The sequence below is a fragment of the Emydura macquarii genome, unplaced genomic scaffold, assembly GCF_026122565.2.
Source record: "Emydura macquarii macquarii isolate MOO-44397 ecotype Brisbane River unplaced genomic scaffold, CSIRO-AGI_Emac_v2 contig_1644, whole genome shotgun sequence".
In the NCBI taxonomy this organism is placed as follows: domain Eukaryota; kingdom Metazoa; phylum Chordata; order Testudines; family Chelidae; genus Emydura; species Emydura macquarii.
In genome coordinates this window covers 3,803,301-3,821,815 of record NW_027131781.1, presented here as the reverse complement: position 1 = coordinate 3,821,815, position 18,515 = coordinate 3,803,301, and the positions used below count along the sequence as shown (strand labels likewise).

The following is an 18,515-nucleotide window of genomic DNA, read 5'->3' as shown; positions in this document are numbered from 1 at the left end:
AACTTTGGGCCATAACCTGTGCTCCAGATTTACGTTCTGTCTGGCGACGGCCAGGAAGGAAGTGCTGGCCCAGAGTTAATGCAGTTTGGCACCACCACCCATTAGGAAGGCAAGCTGCTGGCCTCTCTTAAAGCAGCCCTGGCTCTACGTATGCTCATGAAACTTGACTGACAATCTAACCATTCCTGTTTCTTATCTCCCTTGTAAGGCAAAGATTACCGATGCCAAGACAATTCTCACAGTATTCTCTCAGATCTTCTTGGCCTTTCGCCAGTCTGGGCATGGAGCTGGGTAAACAGATGGCCTGAGCGGTGAGGGCTGATGACCTTCTAGCAATGGATGAAAAAAATCAAGCATCCATGCTAATATTAACAGAGCTATTAGTTGCCTCTGATAACGGTGATCGTGAGATGCTGCTGACCTGTCTGTGGACCATGGGGGGATTGGGCGGAGTTGCTTGCAAATGGACTCATTTCTGTCTCTTGCCAAGATCCAAAGTGTTGTGCTTAGCAATTGTTCTTCTTCCTGGTGGGAACTTTCATCTTGACCTTTCTCATTCAACACCTATCTGAGGCTGTTAGGAGCATTTGTCTGGAGGTATGGGGCTGGGGCCCCTTCCAGTTATGGATGACACTCAGCTTAATGTTTCTTGCCCAGAACCTGTTTATCCATTGCTAAGAGTATTATGCTGCACATCTGTGTTCAAATACAGATACACCCTGAGTTGGGTATGAACACAGTGTCAGCCTGCCACATGTACACAGACTGCTCACCCGCTAGAGGAGATTTTGTTTAAAATGTAACCCTCACCATGGATCTCTACTTCTTCTTCCCCCTATCCCAAGCGTCTGCCATCTTTATCTGTCCCAGGTAGCACCAAGGTCCACCTGTTACAACCTTCTTTGATGCAGTCCATCCACTGCTTCCTCTGTTTTCCTACCACCCTCTCCTGCCGTGCTATCTTTACCAGGTTCCTTTCATTCATCCTCAAACCAGCAAAGTCACGGTTCCTGCATTTTGTCAGCCACATCACACACTTTGACTTCCACCCTAATACTGTCATTTTGAGATCTGTTCCATTGTGGGACTCCTTTTATTGCTGAAAGACCTCTCATGTCAAACATCTGTAGGCATTGCAGGCCCCCACACACCTGCAAAGAGACCCCACCTCTCTTTACATTAGATGCATATGACCTGAGAGCTGAATCGGAAAAGCAGGCGCAGTGGGCACAATTAAAAGAAGTGACCATTACTACAGTGAGGTGTCCAGGATGCCATAGTGTTTCTGTCCCCCTTAGAGCAGGAAATAACTGCAAGTTCTCACATTCTGCAATTGGTAATGGCTGGTAAAGGACTATTTTAAAGGCGACCACTTGGAAACAGGAGGTTCCGTGGGACCAATCTTTTTTAGGGAAAAAAAGGGCTTTTCAAGAGGTTGAGACTAGAGTCTCTTGGATGAAAATGCAGGATGGAAAGCATTTGTACAGGTAAGAATGTTAGGCGAAAATCTGCTTTCTTTGTAACCATAGTAACTGATGTGCAACACTAGCTTCATAAGCAGAGACACTCCAGAGAGTCTAGCCAAAGAAAACTGAGGCAAGAACCTTTAAAAACCTGTAAGAAAAAATTCCAGAAAGCAGAGAAGATGAGACGTGGAGATCGTATCCAACATCATGTGGCTAGACTGATCTTTTTTTAAAGGCTAAAAACAATTATCCAGTTTAATTAAAAACTGCTGCAACTTATCCAATACCTGATAGGTGCAATTAGGGCAACATTACCAACAGCAATATAATCAAAAGATATCATGAAGAAAAAAAAACGAGAGAGAAGATCTAGCACAGTGGGCCTGACTCTGATCCATTTACATGGTGTAACTTCACTGTTTTCAGTGCATAGTGCAGTTACTCCTGATTTACAGAGACATAAGCAAGAGAAGAATCGGCTCCTGTATGTTTAATTGAGAATTCTGTCAAAAAGTAACAGAAAAAATTATTGGGATTTTCAAAGCTGCCTGGGGTATTCAATGAGGCAACCAAATCTCCTTGGCTATTTTAAGTCTCAGTTAATGGCTCATTTTCCTCTCACTGGCTTACATCGGTGCAAGTCTGCTGGCTTCACTCGAGTTTCTGCTGATCACTACCTGTGTAAGATTGTGGAGAATCAGGTACAATATTAATTGATGAGGTTTAAATTAGAGCTGGTTGGAAAATGGGGCTGTTTGCCAGAGGACAATTTCAGCTTTTCTTCTAAACACCAAAACTCAAAAATTTTCAGCCGAAATCCCAAAGCTTTCAGTTTTTCAGCCAAAAACGTTTCAGAATTTTTTTTGATGAAAACTCAAAATTTTCAGCTGATAAACAGTTGAGATGGAAAATGTTCAGCCATCCCTAGTTTCAAACCTGCAAAATAGCTAGATCTACCTCCACGTAAAACGTGTGTCAGTAACTAACCTGCATTCTCAAGGAGGTTAGTTACCCAGGTTATCGTATGTTTGCAGTAAACCAAGTAAGTGCTAGATGGGATGTAACACACAGCTGAGCTCCCTTCTGTCTTTGCACAGGTTGGATGCCTGAATTTCAACAGAGTTTCTCTAGTTTTACACCAGAGAAACTCTTACACAAATAAAAGTCTCATTGTAGAGAGAGAGGAGTTTTGTCCTTTGAAAACTGCAATGCTGGGTCCTTCATTTTCTATTTTTTCCAATTTTATTTTTTCTTACAACATAAGACAACTGCAGCACCATCCTTCCTTGCTTTAGGACTTTATGATACAATTGCATTGCATGTAGGGCCTTTAACCTTGTAGATCATTGGGCACAAAATCAGTCCCTAGGTATCCACCTGTAGGAAAATGCTCTTACACTGCTGCTTTATGTTATTCCAAAGAACAACTAGAAGACAATACTCTTTGTGCGTAAGATACGCCAACACTGTAATTAAATACCCACGGCTGGCCCGTGTCAATTGACTCAGGCTCACAGGGCTTGGGCTATGGGGCAGTTTAACTATTGTGTAGACATGTGCGCTCAGGCTGGAGACCAGGCTCTGGGACCCCGTGAGGGAGTAGAGTCACAAAGCCCAGTCTTCAGCCTAAGCCCAAATGGCTACAGAGCAGTTTTTAGTGCCGCGAACCCAAGCCAGCTGACCCAGCCCACATGCAGGTCTTTTATTCCAGTGGAGACATACCCCCTACCAACCTAAATATTCTACATCTGGTCCCAATCACCACTTGTGTAGCCTCTCCAAGAAACGTGGCACTAAAAAGGTAATCCATGGTGACTATTCATAAAAGGCAATTTATTTTTCTAAATAGCATTAATGCTTCATTAAGCAGTAAGGTGCATAAATCAAAGCTGTTAAGGAGAAGTGTAAAATGGACAATTTAGCACACGTGCAAACTGTAAAAAACACACTTTGGCTTGGCTGTCTCCCCAGTCAAATAAATGGGCAGGATCCAGCCAGCCAGCCCCCCAAAAGACTGGCACAAATTATATTCAATGAGACCAACTTGGAAACTGATGCCATTTGGTTGCATTTTACTGGTAGCGTTGGAAAAAAAACCCCTCACATTGCAAATGATCTCTTGGAAAAACCTCTGCATAGGACGTAACAGTGCCAGCCCCCAGTGTTCACAAATCATGAGTCAGGGTCCCCAAAATCATAACATTAAAAATAATCAATATGGGATTCTTTGTATTGGTGTTCTGATGCTTGAGCTTCTCAGGGTCACGTTTTCAAGCTTTTCTCCACAATCATAAGGGCTCAAAAATGACCTTTTTCTCCTTTTTTTTTTTTAAAACAGGAAAGCTGAGATTCTTATATAATCCCTACACTCCAAAATCAGGAGCTTAAAAAAAGCCTAAAATATCAGAAAGCTCCTGATAATAATCCATGAGACTTGGCAACACTGGTCAGATGAAACCTGCAAAAGGCCCTCTCTGTGTGAAATGAACACTAAGCCACGCTCATCCCATGAAGCATGAGCTTCCGCTTCTGCAATTAGTCTTAAAAATCAAACTCGATTCAGGGCCATGCTGACAGGAGGCCAGAAGAGGTGATGTGGGCTGCTGCATTCTCACCTCACCCCTAAGACATCGGAGTGGAACTTTTTTTCCACCCCAGCTAAAAGTTCAGGGTGGATCCAGCATGAGGTCAGAGCATGTCGTACTTTGGGAGTCCCAGGCTGCTGTAATGCTTCCTTGGAAGCACGTGCAAGTGTCTGTAAGTTTAGAGCAGCCTGAGGCCACTAACTTACTCCAGGGGGAAAGCTGGCTCCGGGAGATAGGGGAGCCCAAAGAGAGCATGAGACACCTCCCCTCTCTGGCCCTGCACCACACACTGCTCAGCCAGAGCCCAGGATCGGGGCCTCTGCGCTCCTTAGGGTCTGCGAGAACAAGTGATAACTATTTCACAAGGTGTGTGAGAACATCTGTAGACTAGCAGGGCTGTTTTTCAGGGCAGAGGGCTTTGCGTGAACAGTGGCTCTATCTGCCTGTCCCATGCTCTGAGAAAAACCTTTTTTTTTTTTTTTGCCCTTTCTCCACCGGGAGGCATAATCATTTTCTCAACAGTCGTCAATGATAGTCTGCTGAGAAAACGTAGCCACCACAACACCCCCGTCTCCTCCTGGCTAGATGTGGCATGGCAATACCTTTGCCTTCGTGTCCGCCCACCATCCTTTGGCCTACTCTCGCTGCAGGAGAGTCCTGGCCCTCCAACCAGACCATTGCTCCCCCTGGCCACACGATCCTTTACCAAAACCCAGCAGAAGCATAAAAACAACTGAACCTTCAGCCCCTGCTGCTCTAGGCTGTCATCCTGTCTAACCACAGGCTTCGGTGCCTCAGTCACCCCAAGCTCAGGGACTGGCACATTGATCCCCTTGCTACAGCGTAGAGCCCATCTCCAGTCAGCTCTCCCCTGGAGAAGGCCGGCCAGCCAACCCACCAGCCTGCTCCGCTTCCTCCATCTCAGCCTGCTTTCAAGCTGTTTCCCAGAGAGTATAAACTCCTTGCCGCCTCTCCTCTGGGGTCCCCTCTCTTTAACTAGGCTCACAGAGTTCTTTCTTTGGGGCACGAGAAAGAAAGAAATGCACCAGCTCTCCCCCAGCTGCACTTTCTCTCTAATTAGGGCTGGCCCAACCTCCACGTGTAAGCCAGTGGGTAACTGGACTCTCAGGCCGCTAATAACTCTTTCACAACCTGTGTGGGGGAAAACACGCCATTACACAGTCACCACCTCGCACTGTGGTAGCCAACACATGTTCTTGAGGATACGTCTTTAGAACAAGACTGTGAAAAAGTAGGGCACTGAAGTTAGGAAACCAGAAAAAGTCCCTGTGATTGTTAATTGCCTTTGCAGCAGTGGGTGAATGGGGGAGGAAGAAATGACAACGAACGTTGTGATTAGTTGTTACCTGTGCCATATGTAATTGGTACCCTATAGAACATCCTTATCCAAAAAAAAAAAAAGAAAGAAAGAAAAAGACCAAGATGGTGTCTGGTCTTTGTCAGAGCAAGACAGTCTTGGCAGGATCTCAAAGAAAAAGAGATTGTATAAAATCTGTTTTACTGTAAAGTGGTGCTAGGTTGGAGCCAATATTCAGTGCAAAATTAAACACAATGAGGAGTTAATTCTTTTTCATTAGGTCTTGGAAAGCCTTATCTACATTCTGTTCCCAAATATCAACACTGTTCAAAAACAAACAAACAATCACAGCCATATTTCCTAGAGGATTGTATGCCGTCTCCTTGTTTCACGGTCACAGGAAAAAACACTACTTGGTCTTTATACAGCTCCTTTCAACCCCAGGGGGCTTCAAGTCCCACACCACTGAACTGCACCCACTTCTGGGGTGAATGGCAGTGTCCAAGCCACAGACAGCATGCTGCCCAGCAGAGGAAATATTGAATCAGGGTCTCTGGGTTCAACTCCTTGCTCTTGTGAAAAGTGCTAGGGAGACATTGAGGGTGCATCTTCACTGCAGAATGTTGACGACTGTATGCGAGTAGCAGATATCCATATTATTAATGATATGGATTATCCACACCACGTAGATATTAGTATGCAGTAAGCACAAATAGAATTAAGCACCAATAATAGTATAGCAGCTACAAAGCTTAAGTTGGCCTATGAATTTTAAATAACCCTGCTCACTTATGCTAAGTATCCCATGACCCCTTGCATTCACTGAAGTAAGTTTTGGCTTGAGCAAATAGGGAAGCTGTTAAGATCAGGACAGGTGAGTGTTTTATCATAGCAACAGAAAGGGAACTACATTCACAGGCCTCTACTGAAATGCCCCAAAGGAAGAGGACAAGTTACATGATTGCTCTACCCTACTGCATAAGAACAGCTATACTGGGTCAGATCGAGGGGTCCTGTAGCCCAGTATCCTGTCTTCCAACAGTGGCCAATGCAAGGTGCTTCAGAAGGAATGAAAAGAACAGGTGATCCATCCTCTGTTGCCTATTCCCAGCTTCTGGCAAACAGAAGCTAGGGACACTTCAGAGCATGGTTTGGATCCCTGCCCATCCTAGCTAATAGCCATTGATGGACCTATCCTTCAAGAACTTATCTAGTTCTTTTCTGAATCCTGTTATAGTCTTGGCCTTCACAACATCCTCTGGCAAGGAGTTCCACAGGTTGGCTGTGCGTTGCGTGAAGTAGTACTTCCTTTCGTTCATTTTAAACCTGCTGCCTATTAATTTCATTGGGTGACCCCCTAGTTCTTGCGTTTTGAGAAGGAGTAAACAACACTTACTTTCACCACACCAGTCATGATTTTATAGATCTCTATCATATCCACCCTTAGTCATCTCTTTTCCAAGCTGAAAAGTCCCAGTCTTATTAATCTCGCCTCATATGAAAGCTGTTCCATACTCCTACTCATTTTTGTTGCCCTTTTCTTTATCTTTTCCAAATCCAATATATCTTTTTTGAGATGGGGTGACCAGATCTGCACGCAGCATTCAAGACATGGGCATACCATGAATTGATAAAGAGGCAATACAATATTTTCTTTCTTATTATCTATTCCCTTCCTAATGATTCCCAGCATTCTGGTAACTTCTTTGACTGCACCTGCACATTGAGTCAATGTTCTCAGAGAACTATCCACAATGACTCCAAGAGCTCTTTCTTGAGTGGTAACAGCTAATTTAGACCCCATCATTTCATATGTATAGTGGGCATTATGTTTTCCAAGGTGCATTACTTTGCATTTATCAACACTGAATTTCATCTGCCATTTTGTTGCCCTGACACCCAGGTTTGTGAGATCCCTTTGTAACTCTTCGCGGTCTGCTTTGGACTTAACTATCCTGAGTAGTTTTGTATCATCTGCAAATTTTGCCATGTGGGACGGGCTCCTGCCTGGTCTGGTCCTTGCGGCCCTTCCTCAGGCCCAGGCTCAGAGGAAGGCCAGTGCACCTTCCAACAAAAAGGGGATATTAGCGTCCGTAGGGGCCGTAGTCCAGGCCCCCGGGCAGCCCAATAGGCTATCGCCCCAGCCCTCAGGCAGGGCAGGTGAGCAAGCCATCTACCTCCCCGGCCCTTGGCTGGGTGGGCAAGAAAGCAGTCTATCGCCCTGGCCCTCGGCAGGGCGGGCGAGCAGCAGTGTCCTCTAGTCAGGAGAGCAGGGGCCAGTGTTCACTCTCTGAGCAGCGAAGACAGGAGGGGTGGGGAGGGGGAAGCAGGTCCACCCAACTTCACTGCGTCCCAGCCCAGGGCCCTAGCATTGGCAAAGGCGTTGCCATTCAGTCGGCGGGGCTCCACCGCAACACGCCAATGGGCTTGCCCCTTGTACAGCCACGCCTATGGCTGTCCCTGGGCCACTTCCTCCCCGTATCCCCTGGTACCTGCGTCCTCTGGTTCCTCAGGGTCGCTGGGGTACACCGCCCGGGGCAGATCAGCCAGCCCCTCCTCATCCACGGGCGGCAAGGCGGGGAGCTCCTTGGCGAGGGGCAGCTCCTCCAGGTCCCAGGGATCGGGGTTGTGCTCAGCCTCAGGCAGCTCCTCCACGTCTGGTCCCGCCTCTGGGGGCTCGGCGTCCGGCAGCTCTTCCAAGTTGGGGCCGGCTTTAGGGGGGAACTCCCAGCCCTCAGTCTCAGGGGGCTTGGTCCAATTGCTTGGGCCCCGAGGCCTGGCCCAGTCCTTCGGGCCTGTAGGCCTAGGCCTAGGCCTAGGCCAGTCTAGAGGGCCTGGAGGCCCTATCCAGCCCTTAGAGGCGGGCCGCTGGGGTCGCTCCTGGGGCCTCTGTGCTGGGAGGCATTCACCTGGGGCAGAGGCCTGGCCCAGTTCAGCCCTTCGCTGCAGCTGACAGGACAGGACAGGACAGGACAGGACAGGACAGCACATCTGCCTCTGGTGGCAGCTCTCTTCCTACTGAGCAACAGGGCCTGCTTTTTGTAGTTACAGCCCTTACTGAGGCTCCGCCCCCCTGCTGCCGGGTTGGCCGGCCGGCGGAACCTATCGGTGGCCGGCTCCCTGGTTGCCGGGCAGACTGAGCTTCCAGCCTATTCAGGGCCTGATCTGGTCCTTGCAGCCCTTCCTCAGGCCCAGTCTCGGAGGAAGGCCACTGCGCCTTACTACATGCCCCCTCACTGTTAATCCTAGTAGTACAAATCTAGGAGGTGCCGTCATGCCCTCTGGTGCTTGAAATGCACGTGTTCAGAACAGAGAGATAATGGGTACACAATGGCACCAGAAAAACAAAGTAAAAAGCTGACGGAGTCAATCTAGTTTCGGATGATATACACAATACCTTTTACTTGCAGACAGGCAGGATATAAAAAGATGGCTTTAGGGGTGTAACTTTGGGAGCACACCTTCTGCCTAAGATGGATGTAACATCGCTGCATGAGTCGGCTCCCCAGAGACTGGTCTAGTTTAGACCCTTTCTCCTGTACTATAGCATTATTGGCTTAGAGCAAAAAACCTGACTGACATTAGATATTCGCTCTCTGTTAATATATTCCATAATGAGCCAAAGTGTGGTCAACCAGCTGACTATACAATTTATCAACAAGCGTTAACTTGGCTGATCAGCACCTGGGTTAGCCTCACTCAGGTGTGAGCAGCCGGACTGCAAAGTCAGAGGCATGTTACTGGGTCCCCTGTTCACGTTGCTGGGACTCCTGGGGTACACCATCTGGTTCTTTGCGCTGTGATACGAAGAGCCATTCAATGAATCCTTCCTGGTGAGTTGTTGGAAAACTTGTCTGTCCTTCTGGGCCCACAAGGGGAATTGTGGGAAGGCTTTGGAGGACTATTGGCATTCAAGAGATTTCACCTGTGTCCTCACTGGTTATTGGTCCCAGGGAAAGCAGAACCAGAACCCAAGCTCTAGCCTATACCCCCCACTGGGCTAGCTCACCTGGATTGAAAGCACCCCTGCACTCAGGTGAGAGGGTTTGCGTGTGGACAGGAGGGCGGTTAAGGGCAACACTCGAGGAAGAGTGCAGGCTAACTCTGCAGTACAGGCGTGCCCTGAGGGACTTGATTCTGTTCCCATATGAGTCATTGCAAAACTCTCATAGGATTTGAGTGGTGCAGAATCAACCCCATAATATCAGATAGGATTTTAGCTCTGATCTCCAAGAACTACACCCAGCCGATGAGTTCAGAATTTGTATTGCTTGCCTCCCTAAATCTCACCAAGTTTCCTGTCCCAACTGCTGCTTATTTCAGCCACACCCACCGTTGCTGACAACATAGCTATAGCACTGCTGACTCTTTGGCAGCAGGTGGAAAGTCTCTTCAGTTTTGGAGATGAGTCATTTATATTTCATTGTGCGCCTGTTTCACTGCCAAGGCATGTTAGTCAGTTAACACAATCAATGGGGGGGGGGGGGGGGGGGGGGCGGTATTAAGGAGGAAGGGTGGTAGATGGATTTTGGAATGTTTTCAAGTTTTCCACATTCAGGAGTGGAGGGTTTTTCGATGTAAACTCATCCTGGCCTGTTAGAAATTAGATTCATAAAGGACTCCATTGCTCTCAGGCTGCTCAACAAAAGCCAGCTTCAAAAACTGGTGCAAATAACAGCTGGAAACGCGTCAGGCATTAAAAATGGCAGGACAAGAGCGAATGCCAGAGGAGATCTTTAGCAGCAGGACCAGCACGTTGGGAACAACAGGGTACATTGGAGTCTCAGGTTCAAACACTGGCTGAGTGGGTCAGCTCAGCTCTTCATCCTCCCCTGGCAGACAAAGCGAGCACCAGGGGTTTTTCTCTGTGTGAGGGAGTCTTTCGTACAGAGGCCCTGAGTGGCTTTTGGGATTCTGATGTCAAGGGCAAAAATCCCATTGACTTCAATGGTGTGAGATGGGCACTGCAAATGACACTTCTGTAGGAGCAGAGGCATGATCTAGTACCCTAGGCCAACAAACCTCCCCTCCCCGCACTGTCAGGTCATTTGGCTCTTCCCTGCAAACCTGGGGGAGCTGCATTTCAACGGTGGTACACTCCATGAATATAGTTTGGGGCTCTTTCAGGTTCATAGACCCCATATAAATGTGTAGTTTTAGTGAGATTCTGGAGAGACAATCTGGGGCGAAAACCAGAAAATGATTTGGAGGAAAGATTTACAAAAAGATGGCAAAGTCGGTGTAATTCATCATATATTGGAAAAAAAGCAGTTCAAAAATGTAGGCAGAGGTTGAGCAGAGCATTTAAGGCCAAGTGAAAAATCCAAGACTATTCAAACTGGATTAAATTACTAAAACAAGTTTTGTGAAAGGTTGTCAAGGAGACAACAATCTGAAGAACCAGGTCTTATTTTCTTGTCAGAAGTGACATCACAGGCATAAATAAGTGACCAAATCCCACATGTTTAGCTTGCAATGCTGCCAAAACAGGAAGCCTCAAATATCGCCTGTCTGTACTGGAGTTTTTGCTCAGTACAAACTCTTGATGCTCGTTAGCTCAGGCATGCAAAAAGAAAAATACATTTGGGATACAACGCTGGGAAGAAAAGCAACCATTTTCTCTGGAAGGAAAAGTTCTCCTGCACAAATCTCTCTCCCAGTCTCCATTTCCATTGACCTCTAACTGGAGCTTTGCCTCATCAGCCTTCAGTCTGTCAGGTTAGGTAAAGGGACTTCCTTCTAAAGGAAGACACAATACTGAAATGTCTGTCCTCTCTAGCTCTATTCCCCCCATGTCTCTGAGTGCTTCACGCAGCAGAATTCATACGAACACAACAGACAGGAGAGGAGAAATGCAATGTGCATATGTATCTAAAGTGCTTTTGCGGCGCCGTTTACTATGCATTTAATCCTCACAAAACCCCTTGAAGGTGGAGGAGAAGTGCTGCTATCTCCATTCTGCAGAGGGGAACTGAGGCACAGAGAGACTAAGTGACTTGTCCAAGGTCACACAGGAAGCCTGAGGCAGAGCAGGGAACTGAATCCACATCTTCCAAGTCCCCGTCAATCACCCTAGTCACTGGACCGTCCTACCTGTACCTATGAATGGAAAGAAACCAGAGTCTTGGTTTCAGTGATTCACACACCATGAAGGTCAGATTTGGCCAGTTTTAGGGGCTGCGTTTTCTAGAATCAGGATAATATTCAAACTATATTTTTCTTAACGAAGGTCAGCTTTTGAGCCTTTGACTCTCAAATTGTGTCCCGTTAGTGCGAGTAGCTGGTCTTTACACCACAGCAGTTGTCACAGGCTGCCAGGCTGGTTCGAACATAGATCTTGCAGTCTCTAGACAGTGCTGTAGAATAGAATGTGTTGGATGTTATTGAAAACGTTGCGTGTGGCAATGGCTTGAGGTTACTGCGTCGGTGAGAATAGTTCTATGTGATTAACTTAAGCCAGTGGTCTCCAAACTGTCAGCGTGCGCCCCAGGGAGGCATGGAGGAACGTTCAGGGAAGTGTGAGAAGGGCTCGGGCCAACCTTCACCAGGGGCGGGGAAGGAGCGCCACCCAGCCCGGCTCTGCCCCCAGCTCTGCTCTGGCCCCACTCCTGGTCCCAGCTCCAGCTGCAAGTTCGGCCCTGGCTGCGCTCCGGCCCCACACCACAGCTCCCGGGAGGGTGCGGACAGATTCCATTACAGCAGTGGTCCCCAAACTTTTTCTGTCATGCCCCCCCCACCCGCATCTATCCACACACCTCCAGGAGATCCACACACCTCCAGGAGATCCACACACCTCCAGGAGCCGGGGCTGGGAGCAAGGCCGGAGCCGGGTAGGGCACAGCCGGGTAGCAGTGGTGCAGGAAGGAGCTGTGTGGCTCCAAGGAGACAGCCAACAAGACAGAAGGGGAAGAGCAGGGGCCTGGAAGCCAGTGCAGAGCCTAGCTCAGGCATGGCGAGGAGTTTGGGTCTGCTCTAGCCCCAGGCTGCTTTCAGCCCCCCAGGCTACCTTAGCTCATGCTCTGGTTGCCATGACACCTAGAAGGCTTGCAGCAGACAGGGGTTAGCCAATGGGGAGGGAAGCCCTCCTACCCCTGAAAACATACCCTGTACCGGGGGGAAAGTGAAGCAAGGACTGGTGCGTCTAGCAGGCACATCAGTTTGGGGGCTGAACCATTGCCCACTCCATGCGGGAAGGAGGGAGCCACCCTCTGACAGTAATTTGTAGAGGGGAACCTGCTGGTATTTTCTCCCCCCCCTCCTGGATTTTTTGCTGTGGATTTTTGACTGGGAGAGGGATCCCACAGGTTTGCTGTGGAAGCAGATGCATGATTCAGAGGCAGGAGGATTCTGGATAGTGACAAATTAAAAGGAATTAAGGAAACTGTTATGAAGATGAGAATGGGAACAACACGAGCTGGGCTAGATCCCAACGTGGCTTCAGCGAGTCAAGGGTCGACCCTTTCCTGAGACGTGGAGACTGGGATTGTGCATGTGGCAGGCGGGGAGTTGGTGCCACAAAACCTGGTGAATTCCAAGGTCAAACCTCCTGATCTGGGACTCTAAACTCGGCTGACTATTTTCACTTCTGGGTCCTTCCCAGTCACTAACGCCCACATCTGAGATGCAGCGTCCCTTGTAACAAAGTACACGTGCAGATGCTGCCACGAAATCCTAAACTCGGGAGAAAGCTTAGAAAGCTGTGACAGTGAATACCACCACGACAGCTAAAATGACATATAGAAACTTACATGACTACCGTTTATCACCTTGCAGTACACCCAGCCATTACATGCGACAAGTGAAAAAAAACGCTGAAAGTAGGAAAACATCCTAGATCTTGCCAGCTGAGAGCGAAACAAGCCCCTAAATTACTTACAATACTACAGGCAAGAGAGGCTAAAACTCAGAAAAATCCAGCTCTTTAAAAGCCTTTGTCCATTATGTGGGATTAGGGACCAAAACAAGTTTTCTTTGTGGATGCGGATAAGACTGTAGATCGAAAACAGGGTAATAAGAAGGACCGATGTAAAATCTCTAATTACAAATTCATGTTCTGTAATGTTCATGGTAAGCCACAAGATCATTAGGAACCAGGCACAGGTCATTAACCGTGAAAGCACCTTCCAGTTACAGCTTATTGGTCTTCAAAAAGCAGCAGAGGAGAAGTAGTTTTATTTAAAAATACCAATCTTTATAACTCAGGGACTACATATTCATTAAAAAATAATAATTCTAGCTCTCCGGTTAACTGCTGCTACACTAGCCGAGACAGAGGAAGAACACGCAAGATACCCCATTCTTACAACCTTATTGATAATCTAAATATTGCATTTGGGATCCAAGACCATCCCAACTGCATATCCGTGCCGTTCAGGGTTCGAAGATAATTTTCCTGTAACCACATAAGCCAAATAATAGACTAACTCCCAAAGTCTTATCAACATCAATAACCTTGGAGTGTTTGATCACAGCTGGGAGCATTCGAGTTAAATGACATGATTCTGACCATGACCTTGTGGGCACGATAGACCAAAGAAAATTGTGTTACCCACCATGGCAGGTTAAAATCTGCTGGAAACACCATGGAATGAGACTGCATGTGATCTGTCCTAACTACAAACCTGTAGTCAGCCTTGTATCAGCTAACAGAACTCCTCACAACCTTATTCAAACCCATTTAGGTTACCTAATGGAGACAACACCCTAGCTACTCCACAGCAAACTTTTGTAAAAGCCCCTGCACATTTCTCAGATTAATAATAATCCCTGTGCACACTGGAACCTCGCTAAGGCAACGATGCTTTAAAATGATATAGAGAGGCCAGTTCCTATCCCAGTGTGGTCAGGGCCTTCCTGACCAAAGTGCGGGCCAGCTAGAGGTGGACATCCTAGCCACACAGATTAATAGAAAGCTGGGGTAGAGGGAGAAGTGGAAAACAAAAAAGAAAGTTTGACTAAATCTTTCATAGTGAAATAAATCAGTTTGGAGGCTGGGTGATGCAATATGGTAGGACATGTGCCAGATACACCAGTCTATCGCTTCTAATGTCTTAGGTTCAAACTCAGCTTAGGACACAAGGCAAAATGAGTTTGGGAGCTTCATCCTATCATCACATGGGCGTCTGTCTGCATTACAAAATCAGTGCTTAATTTGCTGAAGCTGGCAAGGCATATTTGCTAGAGACTCCCTGGACTGGAACAACAGGGGTTTTGCAGATGAGAATGGAGGTGTATTGACTTCTTTCCCACTTATTAAAGTTCCAGTGACTCACTGCATCAGAACATTTCACACAGATAAAACCAACCAGATGCAATCATGCTAGATGGAGCTGTGGCAACGCTTTGGGTATTTTCTAAATTCTTTAACAAGGGAAAGCCTTCTGTGTTTTTGTCAAACGGGTCTTCGATTTCTGGAATTGGAAGTGCTGCCAAGTCACACAACTTCTCCCTGTCAGAGCGAGTGGCATCATCAGTGCACAACAATATGATCTATTGACTCTGCACCCCCAGAGCCAACCGATATTGACAGGTCCTCTCATTGAAGAAGCCATGTCTATTAAGCCTATCTGCAGCAATTAACCCATAATGCTAGTAAGCGATAAGGGCCCAATCCCTGTCCCATTGAATTCATTAGAAACAGGATCCAGCCCTGTTTGTTGCTTCTAAACATCTGAGACGGGGGTGTCACTGTTTGTATGGCCTCAGACTAGCTCTCCATAGATCTAGATATGAAGTAATGGTCCCCGATGGATCATCACTGTTCACCAAAAACTCTGTTTGGCTGTGCCCAAGATATTATGCTGCATGGAGTTCCCTGGAAGGTATATTTTCAGGAAGAGTGGCTGTCAGCTGAAAAGAGAAAGTTGCTTGCCTCTTCGGGTCATGTATGTAATAGTTGGATCAATGCTATTTATTAATGTTAGCTAATCACCATAGCAACTCCTTTATAACATGACACATGCCTCCACTGAAAAACTCTGAACTGACTTAAAGGAACACACACTGATATGGACAATAAGTTGTTATATTTTTAAGTTGTTATAAGGTCTGTTAAACAGAGACGCACTAGGCCAAATTCATCCCAGGGGTAACTTCACTGAAGTCAGTGGCGATACTCCAGGGATGAATTGGCTGCCGTTGCATTTTATGATGTCTTTATAACTGGAGTGTAGATATCTTGAGTTTACACAAACCAGTTACGTCTGAAAACTGTTAATGTAATAGGGGAAAGAGACAAAGTAGGTCTTATGCGGCAGCTTTATTTTTTAGGTCCCAGCTTTCTTTCTGCTCTACGAAGGCACCACATGACAGCAATTTACATGCTAGGCCATAAATCCTGACACAAATATCCAGTTGTGAACGTGTGATGGCTTCCTGTGAGGATAAAAGGGTTATTTCCACATATGCATACTTAGATTTGGCTCTGTCCCACAGCTGCCTATTGGACCCTACTCCACAGCTCTGATTTAAGGTTGGTCATGCCTTTGTGCCTCAAACATACAAAAGCAAATGTGCTTTCATACAAAATATCAAAATGCCATTACAAAATATAATTAGTTCCCTGTCCCGCAGGTGACTGCAAGACAAGACGTACAGGAATGCCAGACCTAGAATAGCGGTAGATGCTTTATAGACAGAGTTAAATATTGACCCCTGCCATTTCAATTCTTCTTCTCGACGCTTGGCTGCACAAACATCAAACTGTTCATCACAGATGTCTGTGCTTAAGGAGTTCTGTCATCACCAGCAGATGTCACTATGGTTTCGGGAGTCCATGAATAACTGAATAGTCAGGTTCAAGTTTATTTGTTTGGCATGCAGGCAAAGACCCAAAAATTTAGTATTCCATACGTAAAATCTAAAAACATAAAATAAAACCAAGTCTACAACTTGATGTCCTGAAAGAGGTTAAGCTGCAGACTTTAAAGCACACGTAAGCATAGTTTTAAGTATAGTGCCTATTGTCCAAATGCCAGAGCAACTTGATACACCTATTTTCAAAGGCTAGTCTGCCATAGTCTGAAAAAAAACCAGTAAGAAATAATCTCTCCAAAATGCACCAAGTAACCACAGAATAATGTCCGAAGTGAAAACCTCTCAGATCTCACTTAGAGTTCTGTGCAAAGCATTTTGTCCATGTGTCCATATACACATGGTCTCTATTAGGCGAAGAAAGGCAGCTTCATAGGGGCTTTGCTTAGATTATCCAAGTAATCGTGCAATTAGAAAAAATAGATATACTTTCCCTCAGGATGTTTAGAAGTATTTACAGTGGCACAAGAGATCCCAATCTGGTTCTTAGCATCATATTGGTCTGTGTAATTTAGTTAGCAACAGCAGCAACGTTTTATTAGCTGGTCAAACAATTTCCTTTTGTTCTAAAGCTCAAAGCAGAGTCACAGTCTCCTTTGCTTCTGAGGTAGGACTGTGCATGGAAAGCTGGAAAGTATCATTTCAGCAAAAATGACTACCGCGGGCTCTCGCTTTCCGTAACAACTGAACTTAAACTCACAGGCAAGTGGCCAACAATAAGCACAACTTCCCCCCTCTTGTAACCCAACACGGCTTATGCAGCCACGCACTGAACCATATGTGAGGGAAGGCTGCACACTCACATCTTAAAATGAGCTGAGCACCTAAAATCTCGACACCCTGAGGTTAATTAGCCCCCGACACCTTCTCCATGCTCAGACCCGTTTGTGCTGATGAAGAACAAGCTGCCACTAGCACCCCAAATATACCACTGTCTCAGGTATTTCACTTTTGTCTTAACGTATTTTTTCCATTTTCTCCTTTTTTAAAAAAAAAGATACAAACTAATCCCACACACAACTGTAAACCAGATGAGGAGCTGTGAATGCTTTACAGAGGACAGCATTCTCTCTCCTTCATTCCCAGTCATCCCTCAGGAACCAAGCAAAAGATTTTATCCCTTTCAACTTTTCTGAGAAAAATCCCCAGCTTTACCCCTCTGCATTGACTGTAGAACTTTTTACTAATTGACCAATGGCCTTATTAAACTGTGGCTTTCTCAGGCTATTTTTCCTTTGGTTGCCAACATAAGCAAAAGCTAATCCCCCCCCCCCCCCCCCACGCTTTTTAAAGCTGCCTGCTGCCTTCGGTGCCTTCAGCCCTCAGAGAAGCTTTCCAGAGTTCAGCAGATGGTAGAGAGGAGAGGGAGCTTACCTGGTAAGAAGCTGAGAGCCCAGGCGACAAAGAGCCCTCTGTAGAAGTCCATGTGAGTGCTAAAGGCTCCTGGTACCCTACCCCTACCATCCGCTTGAGGCACTGAGCCAGAGTGGTAGCCTTACTCTGGAAAAAGCTCACACATATCCTCTGCCTTTCCCAGCTCCCTGCCAGAAGCTGTTCATTGGGAAGGAGTGGGAGGGACAAGCTAAACTTGTAGGAGGTACAGCGTGAGAGGACTGAAGAGAGGCCACGGGTTTGCAGAGAGTCCACCCTGCCTGCCTGCCCTTCCAGCGCAGATGCCCCAGTCAAGATGTTGTCAGTGGGAGGGCACTTACGCATTCCATGGAAAAGAAAGATGAGCTGTTCCTATGCGGAGGAATCATTCCTGACCACAAAATAATATCGTCGAAGCCGAGATCAGTGCTGGCCCCTGGAGAGCCACACCAGGGTGTGGTCTGAGCCGTTGCATTTAGCTTCTGTTAAGACCTTCTCTAATTCTGCTTCCAAGGAGGGAAGAACAGTCCGCTTGGTGCCAGGCCTGAGCAAGGAATTCTTCCGGAGGGAGCTCACCTGGATGTACCTGGATTAGTGCAGGTCTCTACTGAAGATGGCTGCCTGGGGAGCGATCAGGCTAAGTTGTCTCATGGTTATGTAGCACTTCCGCTACAGCATGAAGTAGGTGCTCACCGCCCAGCCAAGCACCTAGAAAAACATAGCCAGGAAGCTAAGAGGAGACCAAGGAGAGAGAAAGGCTTCCCAGTTATCCAGCGGCAATTATAGTCCCCCTCCTCTCCAAGATGAATCCCTCAAGACTTGATTGTCCCCTCAGCCAGTTGTTTTGGGATGGAAAGAGTCGTGACGACTGGAGGAGGCTTTATTGAGACAATCGACCTCACTATTTAATCTGAACACAGCTAAACGCTAAGCTCCCTTGACATGGAGTTCCCTCGTTGGGTC

The 18,515-nt window shown here is 46.8% G+C and overlaps 1 protein-coding gene across 1 annotated transcript in view; it reads right to left on the bottom strand.

The window, feature by feature from the left end:
• The window catches only part of ITGA11 (integrin subunit alpha 11), a 143,887-nt gene extending 126,280 nt beyond the window's left edge, over positions 1-17,607 (bottom strand). Inside the window, exons 1-2 of the mRNA XM_067556056.1 lie at positions 17,556-17,607; positions 7,862-8,080 (exon numbers count right to left, since the gene is read on the bottom strand). Of these exons, the coding sequence (XP_067412157.1) occupies positions 7,862-8,080; positions 17,556-17,607 (271 nt within the window). The remainder of the gene's footprint in view (positions 1-7,861; positions 8,081-17,555) is intronic.
• Between the last annotated feature and the right edge of the window lie 908 nt (positions 17,608-18,515).